The following is a 27,384-nucleotide window of genomic DNA, read 5'->3' on the forward strand; positions in this document are numbered from 1 at the left end:
TATTTTTGAGACAGGAAGAGACAGAGCATGAACAGGGGAGGGTCAGAGAGAGGGAGACACAGAATCCGAAACAGGCTCCAGGCTCTGAGCTGTCAGCACAGAGCCCGACGCGGTGCTGGAACTCACGGACCGCGAGATCATGACCTGAGCCGAAGTCGGCAGCTTAACCGACTGAGCCACCCAGGCGCCCCAATAAAGTCTATTTTTAAAAAGCTTTTGTTCCAATGGCAGAACCTCTAAATCACCAGCATGTAATTATGAAAAAATATAGTAGTGTGCTTTATCAATGTTCAGTTAAGAGAGTCAAGGAACTGAAGACCTGAGTAGACAATGTTTTAAGGACAATCTGATTCTTCTCATGAGAGTCTCTCTATGGTGATAACATTGAAATAACACCAGAAAAAGCTTTAGAGTAATTATGCATGTAGAAAAGAGGATGGTAAGAGCAAAATGTGATGAGACAGATTTTTAGAAGATGTACATAAGATAGCAATACTATGAAAACTTATGGAAAAATGCCAGTTGTAAAAAAGCCTATTTTAAAATAATCTTTCTGACAGACTTCTGGGCTGATGATAAAATGTATATAGGTGAGTGAAAAGAACATTTTAACCTAGAATTGCAAAGTCTCTTATCCTCCAGATAATATACATTTTAGTTATCCAAAGATCAAGGATTTAGAGAAGTAATTTGATTGCATACTAAAGAATAGAAGAAAAAGAGCCCCCCCCGAAAGGAACTGAAAATTACTGTAAAAACCTGCATTTCTTGTGCATTTAGATTGCTTCAGATTTTCTTGTACAGTATATGCAGAATACTCCTTTTTTGTTTAGGAAAATATTTTGTATAGTAGACATAACTCAATTTATTTTGCCTAAGTGAGCACAGTGGGAAGAGGAGCCTTAAGAGAGGCTGACCCAGAAAATTTGGAAGAATATCCCATGATCCCTTGAATAGCAAATTATCCAAAAGGCAAGAAGCCCTATTTAGGGCTTTTCTGAATCCTATGTGATCATAACATCCAGATGGGAAAATAGGAGCAATTTCTGCACTATATCTTGCTTCTTTTAACAGAAATCCTTCAAAAAAAAAAAAAAAGATAAAAAGGTTATTCAACTATAAATCTAGTAAATATATTTTAAATATTTTTTGCATAACAATTTTCCTATTAGGTCCTTTTAGAAACTGATATTTTAGTCAAACAGATACCTACAATCATAAAATGGCTAAACATGAAAGATCTAGTCATTTCAATGGTACATAAAACATATAACGAATGGCCATTGAATGTAATATTATATGTTGTCTACAATTAAGCACATAGTGTTCCAAATGAAACAAAGGGAAAATTCATTTTGAAAAAGTGAACATACTATTTTTGATAAGGCATAAAAGAAACAGTTTCATAAATTTTAGTCATTTAATCTGAATTTTTTGAAGAAATAATTCTATTATTAATCCAACTTTTGCCACTGATTGTTCTTAGTACTTTTCTGTACTTTTCACATTTATAATTAAAATGATTTTGAAAAGAATCTTACTGTTCAGAAGAGAGAGATTTTGGAAGATAATTCTCCATGGCATGTCTACATGCTTCAGAAGCTGGAGGTTTTATTTCCTGACCAGCAGAAAAGTGAGAGAATATCTCCCTCCCGAGAGACATTCTAGGATAGCAAAGTCGTCTTCCTCCTCCCTAAAGAGTTTCTTACATTCCAGGATAATAAAAACAATGTTTTCCTAGAGGGCAAAGATTGGCCAGTTTGCCAGAAGCAGCTTCCATGTCTGGGATTTCCTAAACTTACTGTTCCTCTGCTGTGCATTTAGCACCCACCCGACCCTACTCTATTATCACCCCCCCCACACACATACACACACACACATGGGGCTGACGGGACACTAAAGCATGAAGATAATGCTGTCTGTTGTGCCATGAGAAATAAACTGCTGCTTTCATTTGGACTCACTGCTTCATTACTGACTGCATTTACAAAAGTGTGGCAATTGAACTTGGCAGCTGCATGGCGCTTCGGAATGGACTGCCCACCTGACAGATAAAATCCGTTTATCCATTTGCCTGTAGAAATTCTTTTTAAGTAAGAAGCACTGCCTGAAGCTCATCTTTAAGATATGATTTAAATCCATTAAACATATGAAGGAAATTTTATAGTTAGTGAACTTTCTAAGTCATCTAAAAATTCCTATTTCATGTTATTTTAGGACAGGGATCGATTTAGTTCATTTTAATATCACAATGCTTACTGCATATGACAGAAAAATTAGGAAGGATGCCACATATCCAAGGCATCTTTGGATCTTCATCATAACCCTGATGTTGGCTGACAAAAAAATCATTTCACTTTTTTTCTATGATTAAGCAAGAAGTGCTTCAAAGCACAGACTCTGGAATTATACTGTTTACATCCGTATTGGTGCTTCTCCAATACACTACTACTGTTAGAGGCACTGTTCGGAGCATTTGAAATATGGCTACTTGAAACTAGCGTAGCCTGAATCGAGAGGTACCAGGAGTTAGAAAACATATCTGCATTTGAAGACTTGGCATGAGAAGAATGTGAAATATCTCAATAGTTTTTATATTGATTAGATGTTAAAAGCATAATATTTAGATACACATTGTCAATAAGATATTTTATTAAAATTAATTTCACCACTCTCTCTCTCTCCTTTTGTTTTGCTTTGCTTTTTTCATTTATTTAAATGTCTGAGCCAGGTAGCCTTCAAGAGAGGCCCCAGGGATTCCTGCCTCCTCCACCCTTGTGCAGTCACCCCCTAGCATGCACCAGCATTTGTGTGATCAAAAGAAAACAGCAGAAGTGAAAGACTATGATTTTTGTCTTGCCATTTCTCTAATTCTCAGATCATTCACTCAAAAGGAGCTTTCTAGAGTGGGCATGTATCAAAGAACTGAAGCCTCCTGGAACAGCCCTATAAATGAACTTGAAGGAACATGAATGTAGAGTCTTATATTATATTTTATGTTATATCAGAGAGTGCTAACATAGAATCAATGGAACCGCTTAACAACTATTTGGCCTTGGGCAAGTTCCTTATTTTCTCATATGTAAATGTGAATTCAATTAGTTATACAGATATACATATACACACACATACATATGGATACATATACATATGGATAATACATATGGATACACATGGATAATATATACATACATAAAAGTATTTAGAACAGTGCTCAGCACATCATCAGGATTCTAATTTAAGTGTGTGTAGGGTAGTAGAGAATGTTCTATCTCTAAGCCTTACTATCACATTTTCTTACATGCCTCCACCTTCCAGCAAAATCATTCCACACAGTGATAAAATTCATGGAGTATGACCTATAAATTCAAACAGAAAACTTCAACCTGGCTATATAACTTTAACAGTGGTTTTACAGATGCTACCACAACCGTTCTTGGACATGGTTTAGAGACACTTGTGTAAACCTGCTGTTGGGAGTGGCAGGACTCTGATTACCAAAAAAATGTATTTCTTCTTTGTAACACTTCCTCCCAGGAAATTTCTTATGTCTAAAGAGAAGGCATTTAGTATTCATGCTTTATAACATTAGAAAGAAAGATCTTTCCAGGAAGTAATCTGAAATTTGAAACTTCACTATAACCCAAACATTATATGATTCATCAATCTATGGGGATAATGTAATCCACTACCAAATATCAGGATATATATTTTTGTTGTGCTTGGCAAGAATGGCATGTTTTCTAGCTCAGAAAAAGTGTCTCAGTCAAGATGGCTGTCTTCTAAAAGAACAAATTAGGGCACCTGGGTGGCTCAGTGCGTTGAGTGTCCAACTCTTGATTTCAGCTGAGGTCATAATCTCACATTTGTGGGTTCAACCCCCACACTGGGTGCTGTGTTGTCAGCTTAGGATTCTCTCTCCCCTTCTCTCTCTGTCCCTCCCCCACTTGCTCTCTTTCTCTCTCTCTCAAAATGAATAAACAAACATTAAAAAAAGAAAAATTATACTTCTAAAGCAGTATGTTTATTTCTATAAAGGACTTAAATAATTGCTCTTTATTTTTTTAATATACTGAACAGTTTTTGAAGTGACAAAATAGACATATGGAAATGTACACGAACATAGAATGCCACCAGCAATATATATCGCAAGTTTAGCTCCCCATTCACACTTAGCAAAAATCAACTCCAGTTTGTCCCCTGGAAGCATCTCACCAAATCCCTACAAAGCTTTCCTTTCTGGACAGTTGCTTGAGCTTCCTTCCACTTACTGGAGCATCTACAAAGCCATATTTACTGGTCAAAGGGTGGGTAACTTTTTTCAGTAGAGCATCTTTATTTTTTTTAATTTTTTAAATGTTTATTTGTTTTTGAGAGAGAGGGGGAGAGAGAGAGAGAGAGAGAGAGAGAGAGAGAGAGAGAGAGAAAGAGAAAGAGAAAGAGAGAGAGAGAGAGAAAGAGAGAGAGAAACAGAGTGTGAGTGGGGGAGGGGCAGAGAGAGAGGGAGACACAGAATCCAAAGCAGGCTCCAGACTCAGCTGCCCACACAGAGCCTGACGCGGGCTCAAACTCACAAACTGTGAAATCAAGACCTAAGCTGAAGTTGGACGATTAACCGACTGAGCCACCCAGGCACCCCGAGTAGAGCATCTTTATTAACAAAGAAATACTCTTCATGGGCACCCTTGCCAAGGGTATGATCATCCTCATCAAAACTTTTAAATTACAATGAGAAATTAAGATCTGTGTTAACATACTTTATCATAGTAGGGTAGATGATGGCAGCAAGTATGATAGAATAAGGACCTCTGAAAATTATCTCCTCCTTTATAAAAGCAATGGAGTAACTGGGTAAAAAAACAAATGGTCAGAATTAATTTTTTCAAGAACTTTGTAAATTAGCCAAAGGATTACAGCAATCTGGGGAGCATGTATTGAAGAAAAAAATTGCTGAATCTTGGTTAAAAACAGCAAACTTTGTGACAATTTAACTTGCAGTATTCCACCCTCCCCATCCCTTTCAAATTCATAGTGAAACTAACAGCTTGCAATCATAGCAAAACCCCCAGTGCAGCAGTCACAAGAGCGGGCAGAAAGGAGCTGGAAATCTTTCAGAGTTCATTCTCAGGGAATTGTTATTTTTTGACATGTCTGGTGACTACCTGGAAGATTCTACTTGCAACATTGTCTTTATTTGATCTCATTTTGAGCTCACTCAGTGGGAAAAGACTTTTCCTAGGGATCATGTGTCAAAAACAATAAGAGATAATTATTTAATTTTTGTGACTGCCTGCGGTGATGTGTAACAGTTGGGGAAAAAATAGGCTAACCAAAAAAGTTTAAAGGGAAAAGCTGAGAAATAAGATGTCAAAAAAGTGTTGAAAAGTTCTAATATAGTCCTCGTAATCTAGAAAACCACATACATGTGTAGGACTGTATGGATGTTTAAGAAAGACCTGAGAAAGTCCTCAGCTCTCAAACCCAGCTGACTTTGAGGCTCTACATGAGCAAACAAACAAGAGTTTTTACCTGCCTGATTGAGTGTAGAAGGCATGCCCCCAAATGAACACTGAGCCCCTCAAAAAGGACTGGGAGAACTCCTGTTTCCAGTTGTTTAAGGAAATCTCTGTCCAGGCATTAGTTGCCCACCAAACTAACTGAGCAGAGACTCAGTGGCTCCACATGACAAAGAACACAGACTTCACATATATAGTTCAAAAAAATCATTCAACAACCAGCAATAACAAAACACCCTAAGGAGGGGAGAAAATTCAATTTCTAGAGTTGCCAAATTATATTGTTTAAAATATCCAACTTTCAAAACAAACTATGAAACAGGCAAAGGAACAAGAAAGTGTGACCCATCCACTAGGGGAAAAAAGCAATCAATAAAAACTATTCTTGAGGAAGCCCAGACATTAGGTTTCCTAGAGAAAGACTCTAAATAAGCTATTTTAAATGTCTTCAAAAAATAAAGAAAACTATGTCTAAAGAACTAAAAAGGAAGTATTAAAATGAAGTCTTACCAAATAGGGAATATAAATAAAATTTTAAGATGGTCAGTTGAGATTATTCATTCTGAGAAACAAAAATAAAAAAGTACAAAAAGAAATTAACAGAGTCTCAAAGACATAGGGACAGCATCAAACATATAAATATGTGAATAATGTGTGTTCCAGAAGAAGAAGAGAAAGACATCAAAAGACTATTTAAAGAAATAATGACCAAAACCTCAAAAATTTGATGAAAAACATTAATCTACACATTCAAAAACTCAACACATTCCAAATAGGATAAACTTGAAGCTTCATGTCATTCTGATCAAGCTATTGAAAACCAAAGACAAATAGAGAATTTTGGAAACAGCAGAACAGAAAAGACTCATCAAGTATATGGATTTTTTCAATAAGATTAAAAGTTAATTTCTACTCTGAAACCATGAAGGCCAGAAATCATTGGGATGACATATTTAAAGTATTGAAAAAAAAAGAATTTTTAACCAATTCTGTATACAGAAAATTTATCCTTTAAAAATGAAAGTTACTCAAAAAATTGCAAATAGAAATACCATATGAGCCAACAATTCCACTAGTATTTACCCAAAGAAAATTAAAAACACTAATTTGAAAAGATATGTGCAGCCTATGTTTATTGCAGTATTATTGACAATAGCCAAGATATGGAAGGAACCTAAGAGTTCATCAACAGATGAATGGACCAAGCAAATGTCTGTGTGTGTATGTGTGTGTGTGTGTGTGTGTGTGTGTGTGTGTGTGTGTGTATGAATATTATGCAGCCATAAAGAGAATGAAATTGTGCCATTTGCACAACATGTATGGGCCTAGAGGATATTATGCCAAGTGAAATAAATCAGGTTGAGAAAGACAGATACTATATGAGGTAACTCATACGTGGAATCTAAAAAACAAACAAACAAAAAGCAGAATCAGGCCCATAAATACAGAGAACAAACTGATGGTTGCCGGCGCGGACGCGTGTGAGGAGATGGGTAAAATGGGTGAAACGGAGTGGGAGATACAGGTTTCCAGATATGGAATAAATATGTCACAGGAATAAAAGGCACAGCATAAGGAACATAATCAGTGATATTGTAATAGTGTTGTATGACAACAAATGGTACCTACACTTGCGGTGAGCATAGCATAATGTATGAAATTGTGGAGTCACACTACACTGTGCACCAGGAAGTGATGTCACATTGTGTGCTAACTACACTTAAATAAAGAAATAAGTAAATAGGAAATTAGGACATCTCCAGATAACAAAAACTGCGAGAATTTATTACTATCAAAACTGCCACACAAGAAATCTTAAAGGGAATCCTTCAGGCTGGAGGATATAAGACAGTAACTTTATTCTGGGTCAAGAAATAAAAAGTACTAGTAAAAGTAGCTATCAGTGTAAAAATAAAATAAAGTTTAAGTGTATTTATTTTCAAATATTTTTCCTATCTAATTTAAAAGGCAATTGCATAAAGAATAATCATAAATCTATGTTGGTGGGCACATAATGTATAAACACATAATTTTCATGATAATAGCAATTAGAAAGATAGGGTAGGGAATAGAACTACAAAGGAGTCCAATTTTACATATTATTAAAATTAAATTAGTTAATCCAAACTAGATTGTTATAAATTAAGACATTAAATGTAATCCCTAAGCAACCACTAAAAAAAAATAACTAAAAAAAAAACAAAACAAAACAACAACAACAAAAATATATATATAGGAAAAAAACATTGGGCTTCTGGTTTCTGGCCTTGGATATAAAAAGTTTTCAAGCTGCCACTCTGCCCAGCAAAAAGTAAAAAACCAAACAAACTGAAAAATCAGCAACTATTCTTGGATTCATTAGAGAAGTGAGGTCAGAGGATAAACCAATGCCTCCAGAATTGAAGAGACAGATAGGCAAGCACAGAGAACCACAACTTACCAGAGAAGAAACCTCGATATGAACCAATACCAGACTAGAAAAATATGAAGTATAATTGCTAGAAGCTCTGAATGGACAAGTCTGAGAGAAAAAGCTCCAGAGTCCCAATCATGGGGAAGCTCTCATAATTTTGTAAGTTCTACCTCTAGGAACTTGACCAGGCTTTCACAGTAAATATCAGAGAAAAATCTCCTAATGCTTCTGGCAGGGGGAGAGGAAAAAAAAATTCAAAATAGTCAGAATATTCTGTTCTTCTTAATAAGGCTTGCCCTTAAGAGACACGATTGGTGTTTTATTAGGACTAACTGACCTGGGGGGAAGGAAAATATACAACTAACACCCCTTCTAGCCTTCCATTTAGAGAAAATATGCAACTAAAACCCACTCCAGTCTTTCTATTTGAGGAAATGGAAATACCCAGATCTAGCCTGTTCTAGGCTTCCACATATGAGAAGGGCAATACCCAACTCTACTGTAGCCACCCTTTCCCACATAAAGAGTGGGGAACAAGATTGAGAAGCACTTGTGCAGTTCATAGTTCAGAGGCACAGGTCTATAAAAATACTGAGACCTAATCATAGGACCATAGAATGCTTCCCCTCCTACCACACCTTACTGTTACACTACTAAAGTCCTATTAACTATGGTTTCTTTCTATGCAGTACATCATGTCTGGCTATCAAGAAAAAATTATAAAGCATACTAAAAGGCAAAAAAGACAATTGAAGAGACATAGCAAGCTGCAGAATCAGACTCAGATATGGCAGGGATGTTGGGATAATCAGACCAGGAATTTAAAACAATTATGATTAATATGCTAGGGCCTAAATAGATAATGTAGAAAAGGTAGGCAATGTAAGTAGAAATAGAGAAGCCTAAGAAAGAACCAAAATTAAGTGCTAAAGTTCAAAATCACTATAACAGAAATAAAGAATGTCTTTGATGGGCTCATTAGTAGACTGGACATAGCTGAAGAAAGAATCTCTCAGCTTGAGAATATATTAATACAAACTTCCAAAACATAAAAGCAAAGCAAAAACAAAAACACATAACAGAATAGCTAAGTACTGTGGAACAACAAAAGGTGTACCATGTATATAACGGGAATACCAGAAGGAAAAGAAAGAGAAATAAGAACAGAAGAAATATTTGAAGCAATGCCTGAGAATTTCACCAAATTAATGTCACACAACAAACCACAGATCCAGGAAGCTGGGGAAAAACGAAACTGGATAAATGAAAACAAGGAAACAAACAACCCCAACTACATAGGAATATTATATTTAAATTGCAGAAAATCAAAGATAAAGAAAACATCATGAAAGAAACCACAGGAATAAAACTCCTTACATACAGATGAACAAAGAATTACATCCAAATACTCAGACATCATGCAAGCACAAGAGTAGAGTGAAATATTTAAAGTGCTAAGAAAGAAAAAATCAACCTAGAATTCTGTACCCTGACAAATTATCCTTCAAATGTGAAGGAGAATTAAGGACTTTCTCAGACAAATGACAACTGGGAATTTGTTGCCAGTAGACCTGCTTTGCAAGAAATGTAAAAAGAAGTTCTTCAGAGAAAAGAAAAATTATACAGGTCAGAAACTTGGATCTACATAAAGAAAAGAAGAATATCAGAGAAGGAATAAGTGAGGGTAAAATAAAAACTTTTATTTTCTCATTATTAATTGATCTAACAGATAAAAAGCTTATAATAATAATATCAGCAATGTATTTAATTATGTATGCTTAGGTATAAGTATATGCTTATGTATGCTTATGTATAAGTGAAATGAATCACAGCAATGATACAAGGGACAAGAGGAATGAATTAGGAATATTTTGTTATGATAAAGTATTTATACTACATGTGAAGGAATATGGTGTTATTTGAAAGTAGACTTGGATTATTTGTAAATTTATATTGCAAATCATACAGCAAACACTAATAAAAGTTTTAAGTATAATAAGTATAATGGATATGCTAAGAAAGGAGAGAAAATGGAATCATACAAAATGCTCAATTAAACCACAAAAAGCAGAGAATGTATGGAAGACAAAAATAGGAAAAAAGAACAAAGGCAACAAAAAGAAAACAGTAACAAATACTGCAGACATTAATGCAACTATAGTTGACCCTTGAACAACATGGGTTTGAAATGTGCAGGTCCATTTATACACAGATTTTTTTTTAAGTACAGTACTAAAATATACATTATTTTCCTTGTGATTTTCTTAATAGCAATTTATTTTGTCTAGCTTACTTTATTGTAATAATACAGTATATAATACATATAACCTACAAAATATGTGTTAATAAACTATGTTCTTGGTAAGGGTTCCAGCCAACTGTAGGCTATTAGTAGTTAAGTTCTAGGGGAGCCAAAAGTTATATGCAGATTTTCAGCTGTGTGGGGGAATTTTGCTCCACACCTCTACATTGTTCAAGGGTCACCTGGATAGCAATAATCATTTTTAATGTCAATGGTCTAAATACATCAACTAAGAGACAGAGATTATCAGAGTCAATCAAATGACAAGACCCAACTATATATTTTCTATATGAAATCTATTTTAGGGGCACCTGGGTGGCTCAGTCGGTTGAGCGTCTGATTTCGGCCAGGTCATGATCTCATGGTTCATGAGTTCAAGCCCTGCATTGCACTCTGTGCTGACAACTCAGAGCCTGGAGCCTGCTTCAGATTCTGTGTCTCCCTCTCTCTGCTCCTCCCCAACTCGTGCTCTGTCTCTCTCTCTCTCAAAAAATGAATAAACATTAAAAAAAAATTAAAAAAAAAAAATCCATTTTATATATAAAGACACATATAGATTAAAGTAAAGAGACAAAGATATACCATGGTAACACTAATCCAAAGAAAGCTGGAGTACCTATATTAATTTCAGACAGAGCAGACTTCAGAGCAAGAAAAGTTATCAGGAATAAAGAAGGGCATTATATAATGATAAAAAGTCACTACTCCAAGAAGCCATAACAATCCTTAATGTGTATATGCCTGTGCAAAAAAGTGTCAAAATATGTGAAGCAAAAACTAGGAGAACTACATGCAAAAATAGATTAATCTAATTCATAGTTGGCAACTTTAACACGCTTATATTAGAAATGGATAAATCCAACAGGTAGAAAAAAGTAAGGACATAGTTGAGCTCAACAGCACCATCAATCAGTGGATATAACTGACATCTATAGACACTTATCCAACAGCAAATTACACATTCCTTTCCATCTCACATGAAACATTCACAAATATAGACCACATTCTGGGCAATAAAACATCTTGACAAATTTCTAAAAATAGAATCATACAATAGATGCTCTGAAACCAGAGTGGATTAAAATAGAATCAATAACAGAAAGATAACTACGCCCACCCCTGTAATAAATAACACTTGGCGGGGGGCGCCTGGGTGGCTCAGTCGGTTAAGCATCCAACTTCGGCTCAGGTCATGATCTCACGGTCCGTGAGTTCGAGCCCCATGTCGGGCTCTGTGCTGACAGCTCAGAGCCTGGAGCCGTTTCAGATTCTGTGTCTCCCTCGCTCTCTGCCCCTCCCCTGTTCATGCTCTGTCTCTCTCTGTCTCAAAAATAAATAAACGTAAAAAAAAATTTTTTTTTTAAATAACACTTGGGGTCAAAGAAAACAATTCTCAAGAGAAATTTTAAAATATTTTTAACTAAATAAAAATGAAAATAACAACTTATCAACTGTGACATGAAGTGAAAGTACTGCTTAGAGGGAGACTGAATTAAATGAATATACTAGAAAAGAGGAAAGATCTAAAAATCAGTCTCTAAGCTTCCACCTTAGAAAACTGGAAGAAAGAAAAACAAATTAAACCCAATTAAGCAGGAGAAAAGAAATAATAAAAGTTATAGGAAAAATCAATTAAGATGGAAAAGAAGAAATCAATAGGAAAAAAATCAACAAAAATACAAGCTTTTTCTTTGGAAATGTCAATAAAATAGATAAGTCTCTAGCCAGGTTAAAAAAAGAAAGAAAGAAAAGATACAAATTACTAAAGTCAGAAATAAAAGAGAAGACATCATGGACATTAAAAGGGTAATAAAATAATATTATGATCAACAACTCCATGCCCCAAATTTGATAACCTACATGAAATGGACCAATTCCTTGAAAGACACAATCTACCAAAACTCACACAAGAAGAAACAGACAATTTAAATGGCCTATGTCTATTAGTGAAAGTGAATCAATAATTAATAACCTCCCCAAACAGAAAGCACCAGGACTAAACAGGTTCAATGGTGAATTCTACCAAACATTTAAAGAAAGAAGTCATAACAATTCTTTACATCTTTAGAAGACAGAAGTAAAGGGAATACTCCCTACTTCCTTCTTAGAAACCAGCACTACTCTAGTATCAAAACCGGGAGAAGATATAAGAAAAAAACTACATATCAATATTTCTCATAAATATAGATGCAAAATCTTCAACAAAATATTAGAAAATCAAACCCAACAATTTATAAAAAGAATTATACACCACAATCAAGCGGGATTTATCCTTTTATGCAAAGATGGTTCAACAGCTGAGAGACAATTAATGTAATCCATTACATTATTAGGCTAAGAAGAATATCATATGATCATATCAATAGATGCCAAAAGAAAGTGACAAAAGCCAACATCCATTCAATGTAAAAAGAAAAAACAACAACAACAACAAAAACTCTAAGTAAATTAGAAATGGAGCAAAACTCCCTCAACTCAATAAAGAAAATCTAAAAAAAGCCCAAACCTACTGATAACATAATACTTAAGAAACTAGCTTTCCCACTAAGATCAGGAACAAGGCTAGGATGTCCCTTCTCTCCACTCCTTTTCAACATTGTACCAGAAGTCCTAGCTAATGCAATAAGACAAGGGAAGGAAATAAAAGGTCTATTGATTGGGAAGAACAAAAAAAACTATGTTCACAGATAATATGATTGTCTATATATAAAATCTGAAAGAATAGACCAAATTAATAACTGAGTGTAGCAAGATTGTAGGATAACAAGTTAATATGCAAAAACCAATCACTTTCTTATATACTAGTAATGAACAAGTGGATTTTAAAATAAAAACAGTTAGGGGCCTCAGGGTGGCTCAGTTGGTTAAGCATCTGTCTATTGACTCCAGTTCAGGTCATGATCTCACAGTTTGTGAGTTTGAGCCCTGTGTCTGTGTTGTCAACACAGAGCCTGCTTGATATTCTCTGTCTCCCTATTTCTCCCTGCCCCTCCCCTGCTCATTCTCTCTCTCTCTCTCTCTCTCAAAAATAAATAAACATTAAACAATAAATATAAAATTAAATTAAATAAGTAAAATAAAATAAATACACTCAAACAATGCTTGACAAAGGAGTAAAAGCAGTACAATGCAGTAAAGAAATGTGTTTCATTAAATGGTGCTGGAACAACTGGACATCCAAATGAAAAAAAAAAATCTGGACACAGATCTTACACCGTTCACACAAAAAAAAATTCAACATGGATCATAAACCTAAACGTAAAATGCAAATCTATAAAACTTTGAGGAAATCAGGGCACCTGGGTGGATCAATTGGTTAAGCATTTGACTCTTGATATCAGCTCAGGTCATGATCTCATGGTTCATGGGTATGAGCCCAGCATCAGGCTCTGTACTGACAGTGTGGAACCTGCTTGGGATTCTCTCCCTCTCACTGTCTCTCTGCCCTTCCCCTGCTCTCTCTCTCTCTGTATCTCTCTCTCTCTCTCAAAATAAATGAACTTTGAAAAATTTTTTGAAAAAACAAAACTTTGAGAAAATCTAGGTGACCTTGAATTTGATGATGACTTTTTAGATATAACACCAAAGACAATGTAGCAAAGAAATAACTAGCAAGCCAGGCTCCTGTTTTTTTTTTTTTTTAAAAACAGTTCTTCTCTGTAATTGATGCTGCCAAAAGAATGAGAAGACAAGCCACAAAATGGAAGAAAATATCTGAAAAAGGACTTGTATCCAAAAACTCTTAAAACTCAACAATAAGGAAACAAAAAACCTGATTTAAAAAGTGGGCAAAACTCTGAACAAACATTTCACACAAGAATATATACAGATGGCAAATAAGCATGTGAAAAGATGCTCCACATCATATGTCATTAAGGAATTGAGAATTAAAACAATGATGAGATATCAAAGGTATATACACACACACACACACACACACACACACACACACACACACACACCAGAATAGCCAAAATTCAAAACACTGACCACACAAAATACTGATGAGGATGTGCAACACCAGAAACTCCCATTCACTGCTGGTGGAAATGCAAGATGGTATAGCCATTTCAGAAGACAGTTGGTAGGTTTTTTTTTTTAAACTAAATATATTCTTACCATATGGTCCAGCAATTATGTTTCTAGGTACTTAACCAAACAAGCTGAAAACTTATCCATGCAATCACCTCCACATGAATGTTATAGCAGCCTTATTTATAATTGCCAAAACTAAAAACAACCAAGTTGTTCTTCAGTAGGTAAATAGCTAAATAAATTGTGGCACATCTAGACAATGAAATATTCAGCATTAAAAAGAAATGAGCTATAAACCACAAAAATATTTTATGGTATTTTGATATTGGGGAAGCCATGCCTATTTGGAGGCAGCTATCATATGAAAAATCTCTGTACCTTCTGCTCAGTTTTGCTATGAACCTAAAACTCCTGTATAAAATAGAGTTTTAATTTAAAAAAAAAGGGTGGGGGATATAAAATGGTGCACTAGAGGGGTGCCTGTTTGGCTTAGTTGCTAGAGTGTGTGACTCTTGATCTCAGGGTTGTGGGTTCAAGCCCCATATTAAGTGTAGAGGTGACTTAAAAAACTAAAATCTTTAAAAAAAGGTACATTAGAAAACATCTATTTAACAAAAAACACAAAAAGCATCAGACATATGGAAAACAAATAGCAAAATGGTAGACGTAAGTCCTACTTTATCAGTAATTACATTAAGTATAAATGGATTTAACATTCCAATTAAAAGGCAGAGATTGGCAGAACAGATTAAAAACATCATCTAACTGTTTGCTGCCCATAAGAAACATACTTTAAATTCAGAGACACAAATGGTCTGAAAGTTAAAGAATATAATATAGATCATGTAAATAGTAACCAAAAGAGAACTGTAGTAACCACATTAAAATCAGATAAAAACAAACTTTGGAACAAAAATTTTACTAGAGACAAAGAAGAATACTATATAGTAATAAAAGTGTCACTTCATCAAGAAGAATAACAATTATAAGCACATATACACCTAACATCATAGCCCAAGAATACATGAAGCAAAAGTTGACAGTAATAGTTGAAAACTTCAAGAGTAGTTGGAACTTTCAATAATAGAAACATCTAGGCAGAAGATTCTTAAGGAAATAGAAGACTTGAACAGCACTACAAACCAACAGTCATCTGTAGAGCACTCCACTGAACAGCAAAATACTCCTTCTTCTCAAGTGCACATGCAACCTTCTCCAGGGTAGGCCATAAAACAAGCCTCAAAAAATTTAAGAGGATTGAAACCACAGAAAGTATGTCTTCTGACCACAATAGAATGCAATTAGAAATCAATAACAAAAGGAAATTTAGGAAATTGCCAAATAAGAAAGGATGTTTAAAATATATATTAAAATACTTTCTGAGTTTAATTTCTGAGAGTTTAAATTGAGTTTTAAATAGAGTACAAAGAGATGTTTCTATTGAAATTAATTTAAAAAATATTAGTGGCCTTAATTTCTCTTTCTCCCTAGAGCTGATGTACCAAAAATACTCCTATATCTGTGATCCCTTTCATCATCAGCTAGGAGTCCTCTTTAAAAGAAAGTATATCATCACCAATCACTTTACCTTTCCATTTTAGCCCTGATTGTTACATTAAAGCTAGTTTTTTAAATAAATATTTTTTAGAAACTTAAAAAAAATTTTTAACATTTATTTTTGAGAGAGACAGACAGACAGAGAGTGAGTGGGGGAGGGGCAAAAGAGAGGGAGACACAGAATTTGAAGCAGGTTGCAGGCTCCGAGCTGTTAGTACATGGGCACAACGTGGGGCTTGAACCCATGAACCATGAGATCATGACCTGAGCTGAAGTCTGATGCTTAACTGACTGAGCTACCCCTGCGCCCCTGTAGGTAAATATTTTTAATTGTTGCTCAGTTGATGCAAGCCTATCATATAAATTGAAAACTCAAAAAGATATTCTAAATAGCAACTCCCCAAATTAAACTCTTAATCAAAAGGTAAGTGATTTTGTGGGAAATCAGCTCTGTAGATATTGGATTTGCCAATCTCTATAATCATGTAAACTAATTACTTATCATAAATATTACATTTAAATATAATAAATAATAATATATAAAATATATATATATTCCCAAAAATTAGGTGTTTTCACTACTCTAATAAGAAACAATCTTTCTACTAGAAAGTCATTATAACTTACTAAATATTTATTATATACATCTTCTCCTAAACACTGTGGGGATTATACCAATAAAGGGATTCAGATTCTGTTGTCAGCAATGTTGTAATCTACGAAGCAGTTGGTTCTCATAAGACAAGCACACAAATAATTTCAATTACATTCAAAATGTGATAAATGCAATGATTAAGGCATAAAAGAGTAAAGTGATTCAAAAAGGAAATTATTACATCCAATTAGAATACTTAGGAAAAACTTCTTATAAAGCAATGGTTGGCAACCTTAACTGCTCATTATTATCACCCTGGTAGCTTTAGGCAACTCTGGTAACCAGACTTCACTACAGACTATCAGAATATCTCAGGGAAGTGGCCTAAGCATCAGAATATTTTAAATCTCCCTAGGTGATTGCAATGTGCAGCCAAGTTAGAGGACCATTGTTATAAAGGATGGGGGTAGGAAGGAGTAAATAGAACTGAACGATGGGTAAGATTTGAGTTGAAAGGAAGAAGATACTGGACAACGTGGAAGAATCTTCTCCTCATATGACTGATTATTTTCAGTTTTCAAATCAGAGCCCAAGTATAATATTCTTTCAAATGCTCTGAAAAACTTCACTCCACTGATGATAGTAATAATAATGGTAATAAAAGCTGACACATTTTTATAGCCCTTGCTATATGACAAGTATCATTCTAAGCACTTCAAATATATTTCAAAATTTAATCTTCCCTCAAACACTAGGAGATAGAATTATTATTCCCATTTTTCATGAGAGGAGGGTAAATAACTTGGCAAGGTTATACAGCTAACAAGTGGCAGAACTAGAATTCAGATATAATGACTTCAAAATCCATGTTGAAACATGGCCAACAGGAGCTAGATGTTCCTTATCAAGACTCTCATGGAATCCAGGCATATTTCAATCACACCATGAATCACATCATATTGTAAATGTTTACTAGATTTCTCTCCTCAGCTCATCATTTATTCATTCATTCATGCATTCAATAAACAACTACTGGAAATGTGCTTGGTACTAGGTATACAAAGTCAGATGTGATATTTTATCTGTCCAGAAGTTTTAGTCTAGAGGAGAGTTCAGCAAACTACAGTTCACAGGCCAAACTCTGCTGGACATCTGTTTTTATAAATATATTTTTTATTGAACCACAGCATGTCCATTGGTTTATGTACCACCTATAGCTTCTTTCATGTTACAGGATCAGAGTGCAATAGTTGTGAGGGAGACCATCTGGTGGCAAAGTCTAAAATATTTACTATCTGTTTTCTTATAAAAAAAAAAAAAAACTTTTGCCAACCCCTGGTCTAGAGAATAAGGCAAATAAGAAAATCATCAACAGGGGCACCTGGGTGGCTTAGCTGGTTGAGCGTCCAACTCTTGATTTCAGCTCAGATCATGATACCAGGGATGTAGGACTGAGCCCCAAGTCGAGCTCCATGCTAAGCATGGAGCCTGCTTAAGATTCTCTCTCTCTCTCCCTCGCCCCTTCCTCTCTCTTTCTCTAAAATAATGAAAAAAAAAATTTAAGAAAATCATCAGTGACTATCCAATAAGATACACGTTATTGGTGACCAAGATATTATGGGAATATAAAATATATCTACAGTAAGTTACATATATAACAGAATATTATTCATTATTATGAATATTGGAATAATGGAATAATATTACGGCTGAATATTTTCAGCCCTAATAAAGGATGGAATCTTACCATTTGCAACAACATGGATGGATCTAGAGAGTATAATGCTAAGTGAAATAAGTCAAAGACAAATACCATGACTTCACTCATACGTGGAATTTCAAAAACAAAACAAATGAAACAAAGAAAAAAGACACAAATTAAAAAAAAAAAAAAAAGACTCTTACTACAGAGAAAAACCAATGATTACCATAGGGGAGGTGGGTGGGAGACTGGATTAAACAGAAGGGGATTAAGAGCACACTTATCAAGATGAGCCCTGAGTAATGTATGGAACTGCTGAGTCACTATATTGTACATCTGAAACTCATATAACACTGTATGGGAAAAAAAGAATTCTAATTTTTTCACCCACTTCCCTAGAGTGAAAAAAAAAGCTACCACTTTGTATTGCTTTCAACTGTATAGATGTATATATCTATTAACAATAGTTTTACAAATATGAAATCATTGCAATTTACTGTACCTGGAAAATTCATAGGCAGCTCAAATGGTTGTGGACGTTCACAACCCTCGATGTGCTCACAAATTTCAGCTATGATCTTCTTAATTTTGAGACCAATAATTTTAATTACTTCTCCTGTTGATAAACAGCATTCATTTCCAAACATTTCATAAATGGAACCTAGAAAAAAGGAAGAGTTGAAACAGCTTTAAAAAAAAAGAAATAAGGAAGAACAAAGCAAGAGTCTAAAGCCTCATCTAAAGTGTTTTTATTCAGTTCCTCTCCTAGCTACCTACTTACTAAATAGGAATTTAATCAAGCTTGGCAAAATGTACAGCATGTACCAAGAAAAATATTAGATTTTCACTTCATGCACTGGGCAAAGTATAAACAACCTTATTTTTGTTATTATTGTAAATTAGATTTATGGTTTCCTCAGCACCTTTAGCTCATCATTCCAAGGTCAAACTACAAACATGTCTTCCCTCGCTGGGATTTATGATCTATTTTTGCTGGGTCACAGAATTAAGCTCCTGTGAGTCAACAATGATCTAAGTATGTATTACAAACAAGGTTGTATTACAATCCAAGATCCAAAGATAGAAGGTCTGCACAACAGGGCCTTATATTAAGAGCATCCTATCTACTTATTAAACCTGTTTCTCTTCATCCTTGTGAATATAAGATTTTTTGTCCATCTAATCTCTTGATTTTTGACAAGCTGGAAACATCTCTTGATATCTTAATGGCAATAGGGGGCAGACCAGCCCAGATAAACTGAAAAGATTCACTGTAGTTCAGAATTTCAGTCTCTTTCCTAATAAACCTTTTATCATAGATACTAAAGTTAAGCTTTCCATCCATTTATTTTCCTTTTATCTCCTGATGGAAGGAAAGTGAGCAGTGAAATAACCAGAACATGAACAACAGGAAAGAGAAGAGGCAAAAATGTCTGGATAATCTACCCCAAGTAAAAAGGGAAACAACTCGAAAACTACATCTCTGAGGTATTATTACTTTACACCTGAAGAGTAAATGAAAGGCTGATGTAAAAAAAATTACAGAACTGTGGGGATTTAAACATATCAAATTTTCCCTACCTCCAATATGATTTATATCCTCTTTACCATACTAAAGTGTGAACAATATGAGTACAAGATTTCAGGTTGGTTGGTTTGCTTTCTGAATTCTTCTTTATTGAATCCCCTCCTCATAGAATCTTACTGATATATAGCAGGCACCAAAAACATTTTTGTAGCATCATTGGTTATCCTAAAAGTTATGAAGAGTGGCTTCCAATCTAGCATTAAACAACTCTGCCACTGTAACAGAATGTCAACAGGGAGCAGGGGGGCACACGCGAATTAGAATAATTTAAGGAGATTTTAACAAAGGGGCAATTTACACAGAGGCACAGACAGTTCTGGGCAACGCAAGAAAGTAAATATCCTGACCTCACTCTTCTCCCTCCGTCTGATCCTCTGCCAGGGTACCCTTCTTTGGCCAAAGTCAGCCAGAAGCCAGAGGACAAGGAAGCTGCTGATGCCGCCACAGAAGTCAGCCTCCAAGGTAGAAAGTGGAAATGCAAGTCCAGCACGCCATCCTTACTGTTCAGTATTTAATGAGGACCATTTTTGCAAATATGCTAGTATATCTGCTCCTCAAGTCCTGAGTATGTACTTTCATAACTCCCCTTTTTTCTCATACTATTCCCTTACTATGTATGTGTTCACAACGTTCATTCACTCCCAGACATAGTTTGTTAGCTGTCTCAAATCTTTTGCGGAACAATTGGAATATTAAAAAAAAAAATAATACCAAATATATAGTGACAATTTCCTCCAGTGAACTCAGAACAGCTATTTTTTATGATCCTCATTTGGCACTTAATCATATACTAACATTTTATATCTTCAGTATTATCTCATTCTGTACTTACCTTTTTATGACGTTAGTTTGTATTACTCTCCATTCAAACCTCATGAAAGAAAATGTTGCATTATATTATTGCATAACTACAACACATCCACCACTCTTCCTCATTCATTCAGTAAACTTTAATGAAAACCTACTATGTGTCAGGCATTGTGATTAGTGGTAGGTACCAGAGATAAAATGCATAACCTCTTCCTCCCAAAAAGCACTGCCTTGAAGCAAACAGACAAGTAAGCACACACTACAACATATTATCAGAAAGTTATAACATAGAAAATACAGCACATTGTGGGAGAATATTGGAAGCATTTAATTAAGCAATTACAAGGTAAAGCGATTAGGGAAGGATTCCTGGAGGAGACAACAGCTAAGCTGAGCTTTAAAGGAAACAACAGAAGATGTTGGAGAGACAGTATTTGAAAAGGCACTGAGATGTGAAAGAGTTTGATACATTCTGGAAATTGTAAGTAGTTTGTTAATGTCTCAAATCTAAAGTAAGGAAGGGTAAGAAAGAAGACTAGAAAAGAAAAGGAAGTCCAGATCATGCAGCATCTTTATGACATTACCAATAAACAAAGAAGTCAAAGTCTAATGCAACCTCAAAGTCAGAGAATCTTAATTTTCAGTTATCTGGGTCCAGGATCTGATATCAATTTGATGAGAGGTCATATGTATCTAGGGGCTTGCTATCCAAAGTGCGGTCTACTGTATCACCTGGGAGCTTGTTAGATTCTTGGCCTGACCCCAGAACTGCTGAATCAGAATCTGCATCTTTAACAAGATCTCCAGATGACACATAAATACATTAATGTTTGGGACGCTGTGATCTAGGCCACAAATGTATAACTAAAAAAAGTTCTGTTCTGAGACTGTTCCAAATTAACCAGAAAGGGAAGGACATGCCATACAAAAGCATTCGTGACACTGAGCTGGAGGACATTGTAAATGGGGACAGGGAAAAAGAAAGATTTTTAGTCAGGAAGTGACATGGTAAGATTTTTCTTTGTCATATGAAATAGAACATGAGCTGAAGTCCGTTAGGCTTAATATTGATGCAATGAGTGTCTAATTGTAGATGTAATGTGTATCAGACTGCCTTCTCAAAGGTTCCACTGGAATTCAAAATTAAAAGATGAATTTATGCGAGATTATATATCAATTCACAGGACTAGAAGCCAGAGAATTCTACGAGGAGAAAATTCTAAGAGTATTAGTCACCACACAAAAAGGTTTTGACTCTTCAGGTCTCTTTCCAAGAAGCTCTCCTTTTGAAAAAAAAAAAAAAAAAGTCACTTCTTTCAGTCATACAAGGAAAAGAGCCTCATGCAAATACTAATCTTTTATATTTACCTTTAAATATTTGTGACTTTCAATTTTCTCTAATCAAGAATGCCGTTAATTCATTTTTAATAAAGAAAGTGGTTGCTGACACAAAACACTAAAAAGTTATGTCCATGAAAGGTAGCAAGAACGTATGGCAAATCACAAATCCCTGAAACTTGAAGGGTTCCCGTACTCTATTATCATCAACATAATGTCTCCTAAAATATATTTTTCCTCAGTGAAAATGTAAAATGGTTAATTTTTAAAATAGCCAACTTTCATAATCTCAGAATGAGCACATATAACATATGTAATTGCCTTTTAAAAATTTGCTGAGATATGCCTGAACTATGTGTTTATGTATAATACAGATGTAGATATTAAAATAGTTTTCATTTCATTTTAACCATGACATATATTTTGAATATGCAAATCTCGAATCTATTAAATCTTTATAGACTGATTCTTTCCAAGTCAGAGCATATGTATTCAGGATAATGCCAAACATCAGAGGAAGCTGGAACAAAGCAGCCTGTTTTCAGTGATCAAACATTGCCCCTGAAGGCTGTAATGAAAGAGCCATGTGCCTTTGAAATCACCTTCTCTGTAATGCTACTTTGCTCAATAAAAACGACACATTAATATCCTTTTATGAGCTCATCCCTTACTTGACAATCCATATAAGCAATGCTATGATCACATTGGAACAGCCAAAACAATTGGTTCAATAGATTTTCTTCCATTTCGTATACAAAGTTAAAAGCATGTGGCAATCAGGAGAAGGAAACTTACATTATTTAGAGGCTATTTCCCCTTTACTCAAGAGGTACCCATTCTCTCCATTCCCTAATTCCTTCCCCTGCCCTACCAGGTCACTCACTCACCCCTTTACCTCATCAGCCTTTCAAAATTCAACAAAACCTAAAGATTCAGCTCCTATTCATCATCTTCTTCAAAGTCTTTCTTGATTCTTACACCTAGGTGAGAATTATTCTCTCCTCTGTGCTCTAAAGCAGTTTGCATGTATCTCCATTATAGCCCCTATGTGATTATTATCACAGCCCTTATGCGATTATTATCACAGCCTGCTATTGGGATATTATCTTCTACCCACTGATATTATGTATGTTTTAGAATTTATCATGAGTTCCTAGAGAAGTGATAACTCTTAACTATATTTATACCTACCCTCACATTAAACACAACTAGTAACGCAGTTTTTGACAATTAGTAGATCCTTGGTGAATATTGAATTATATATAACTTAGCTTTACTGTCAAATGACAATAAATTATTGTGAATATAGTAGAAAGAATGAGTAACCAGCATATCATTTGACATATTTAATATCAAATGTACAAGCATATGTGAGATTAACCAGACAAGGCATAGATGGGTAATTCTACAATATGAATCTCTTACTCATTAAGTTTCCTATTTTACCATTAAGTTTACTATCTTTATATTGCTGAACCTGAGGGTGGTGCTCATGAAACAATCTGAGACAGGTGTAGAGTTAAAAAATTACATCTGCAAAGTTTGATTGGTATTGTATGACAGTGTATATAGAGCCTTGTCAGATTGGGATTGCCAGTGAAGATGTGTTTTTACTCCTCATAAACAGGTGTGAATATTTTTTCTTTGCTTAAGAATAGTGCAAATTACCAAGAAGAAGCTTTCCCACAAAGGAAACATGTAAGTATGAAAAAAATTTTATTAGCAATGTCGTACTTGGTGGTTAAGGCATTCATTGTAGTAATAAATTCAATTTTCTAAATGAAACTCTAGATAGTGTACCACAGGCATAAAGCTTGAAGTGGCCTATGGCTGTAACAGACATTTACATGGCCAGTCGTCCGTAAAAAGACCATCTCCATCCCCTGTAAAGCAGAGACAAAGTTATTCCCACTATATGAAGAATATGCCTAAAAATAGATAGATGAACATCATATTGGAACGCAGTGTGGAAATAAGTACGCATGAAACAACAAGCTTGCAGCTTTACTGGGGTTGGATACTACCAGCTGATACTGGATATACCACAGAAATGTATACAAATTTGAACACTGATAAGAAATGATCTCGAAAGGTCATACAGACTCTCTTACCCTACTGCCAAAATATCGACATAAAGAGGGCAAAACTTTGGCATCAGGTAGTAAGAAAAATGATGGCCACACTAAGAAAAATTAAGGTATAACGTCTCATCTCTATAAACATGGGGTTCTTCTTGTGAGATGGGCATGTAAGTGTTATCCAGGAAGTTCAAGGTTAATGACAGGAATATGCTAGAAACTGTAGTGAATGTTGGTGAGCCTCTAGAAGTATAAACAGGGAGCCAAACTACAGAAGGAGCCCAAGTGTCCATTGATTGATGAATGGATAAAGAAGATGGGGTATACATAAAAATGGAATATTACCCAGCCATCAAAAAGAATGAAATCTTGCCATTTGCAACAGTGTGTATGGAGCTAAAGTGTATTATGCTAAGTGAAATAAGTCAGCTGGAGAATGACAAATACCGTATGATTTCACTCATATGTGTAATTTAGGAAACAAAACAGATGAACATATGGGAACAAAAAAAAGAGAGAGAGAAAAAAACATAAGAGGCTTTTAATGATATAGAATAAACTGAAGGTTGATGGAGGGAGGTGGGTGGGATATGGGCTAAATGGGTGATGGGTATTATGGAGGGCAGTTGTTATGATAAGCACTGGGTGTTATAAGTAAGTGATGAATTACTAAATGCTACTCCCGAAACCAACATTGCACTATATGTTAACTAACTAGAACTTAAAAATTTGGCTGAAAGAAAAAGAGAAAGAAAAAGTATTAACACAGAAAAGCAATGAAGGCCAGAATAGGTTGGAAAGGTTGAAGTTTGAGAACCAATATAGCAGATTAAAATAGTAGTGAGGCCAGAAACCTGAAAATGCCCACTTTTTAACCACTCTATGTGATGTGTGTAACATTTAAATAACTAAGTTTTAGTGGCTAAAGAACAAAAAATTCATAGTTTTCTATGTTAGCTAAAAACTTAATGTTTGTTTCATGGCAGAATCAATTAAATAGGTTCAATAAATCTATAATGAGTTTGCAAATTGGTATTAAGTCATCATTGTGGTTCTTTGTGTTAACAATTATCAGAGCAAAAGGATTTGGGATGTGTATGTATGAAATGAATATCCATCTTTCCTACACATCTATGAAACATTTTCCTATGATGATGAAACAAGTCAGTGGTTCTATATCTTCTGACACTACTACTGATCAAATATTCCCCACATTTTACCCAAGTTTTAACCCTCAAAATAATATCATAAATAGTATTATAATTTTTCATATGAACAATGTTGCACTGGAAATTGGTTTATTATTGTAGGAAGACCTTGGTTTCAAGTACATTTTACATACTTTAATATAATTGCTTATGTTTTATACCCTAAATACTAAATAAAGGTACTATAGACTTCTAAGCCATTTAAAAAAATAAACCTGTTCTCTTCATCTCATTTAATGAATATAAATATGCTGATTGAATAGATTATACATGGGCTCCAATGCACTGTAATGTGTTCATTCAATGCATAAAAATTAAGCTCTACTGTATTATAAATTTTCCTTAAGTTCATTAGCATTGAACACTTCATTAAGTATTCTGCTTATGAAATATGGTTGAGAAATTGAGAATAAAGTTTTAGAAACTTTTGTAAGAATTTTGAAGCTATTTTGTGCTCACCGAATTAAATATAAAAGATATGCCTGTATTTTGTATGTCTTTGTTTTTTAATTTTATTTTATAATAATTCATTTATATTGCATTTTATTGTAATAAGTACCAGCCCATAATGGACTGGGAAAACAAGAGAAATTGGTCCTTCACCACAGCCAGTTGATTCTAAACCATTAAGTACACATGTATGACCAAAGTCAATGAAGGGAACCAGGATATAGTCTCAGGAAGTTAGAAAGTTAGAGTGAAATCTGAACACACTGGGAAAAGGAAAGTTTTAAACGAATACACTAAGTCTTAGCTGGTATTATTAACTCATCTATCTCAATGTCACCAGCAGCCTGAGTGCCCTGGCTAAAAAACACAGGAATTTTAATCAACTTGACAGTAATAGTTCTAATTGAAAATTATTACATTGGCATTCTAATTTGTACATTATACTCCTCTGATTGTACAAGGCAATGCTTGAACCTAATTGACCCTGGATTCTTTGAGTTTTTGGACCTACACAGCTAAGATCCAAAGCCATGAGCAGGTGAAGTCCCCTAGGAGATGAATTCCATGAGTTCTAACTAGAGTGCCAAGTATTCTGCATGAGAGGGATGACAAATATCTAGACTATATTCTACCATTTTCCTCTCCCAGCACTAATCCCAATGGCACATGTCCAGCTGAATCCCAACCAGGCCTAATAATCAACTTCAACATGAAGTTCCAGGTGACCATCCATCAACTGAAGGTGGCATGCCAGGTATGAAATATTTCCAGCCCAGTCCTGCACTATGACTTATCCTGTTTTAAGCCCCACTGGCTGATATTTATTTATTTATTTATTTATTTATTTATTAATTATATTTTTAAACATTTTTAATCCTCATATTGAGCTAATTTACTCCCAAAGGCTTAGTTATAAGAAATCTGTCAGAAGAATATAGACTCCCAGAATCTACCATTTTTTTCCAGGCCATCTCTCTGAATTGAGGCATAAAACACTTAACTTGATAACAATCACAACTTCATATAGCTGGATGGCAGCCATAGGATGAGTTTCAATTTCATTTACATCTCTAAGCACAGTGCTGTTAATTCTAATGATCTCTTGAATCATTAGGTTTCAGTGTCAAACAGGAGCTTAAATACCATCTAATCCTACCTACATTACTACAATGACTGAGTCTCTATACAGCATATCTACCAAGCAGTTGTCCAAACTATATTTGAACACTTTCCGTGATTGATTCCAATTATTTCAAAGTAAATTACTCCACTTTTGAGCAATTCTCACTGTTAAGAACCTCCACATTTTATTAAGTGCAATATGTGTTCCTATAGGATATACACAGTAGAACTATTTTTAGCCATTGGAATCATACAGAAAACAACCATTTAATTCTTCTTGATGGCAGCCTTAAAATGTTTGAAGATAGCTGTCACAGTTACCCTTTCTAACAAATCAATCTGTCAAACAACTGAAATATGTTCAGGGCCACTCCTTACAGCATAGGTTGCCCCATTATAAAACTATTTATAGTGCAACTTACATGAATGTGAATGGCATTCTCTGAGTTGTATAACATGGTATCATGCTTCTCAAAAAGTGTGCCCTTGAGTGTTTCAGGGAGGGTTAATAGTGCCTACTGAGGAGGGCTTTCTTCTTCTTCTTTTTCTTCTTCTTCTTCTTTTTCTTCTCCTTCTTTTTCTTCTTCTTCTCCTTCTACTACTACTACTTCTACTTCTTCTTCTTTTTAAGTTTATTTATTGAGAGAGAGAGAGGGCATGGGCGAGCATG

General features: G+C 34.8%; 1 protein-coding gene across 1 annotated transcript in view; it reads right to left on the reverse strand.

Annotated features, from left to right (window-relative positions):
• Positions 1 to 27,384, reverse strand: part of THEMIS (thymocyte selection associated) — a 186,046-nt gene that overhangs the window by 124,696 nt on the left and 33,966 nt on the right. The window contains exon 2 of the mRNA XM_078447293.2: positions 18,623 to 18,781. Coding sequence (XP_078303419.2) covers positions 18,623 to 18,781 — 159 coding nt within the window. The remainder of the gene's footprint in view (positions 1 to 18,622; positions 18,782 to 27,384) is intronic.

This window comes from Panthera onca, chromosome B2 (genome assembly GCF_046562875.1).
Source record: "Panthera onca isolate mPanOnc1 chromosome B2, mPanOnc1 haplotype 2, whole genome shotgun sequence".
In the NCBI taxonomy this organism is placed as follows: domain Eukaryota; kingdom Metazoa; phylum Chordata; class Mammalia; order Carnivora; family Felidae; genus Panthera; species Panthera onca.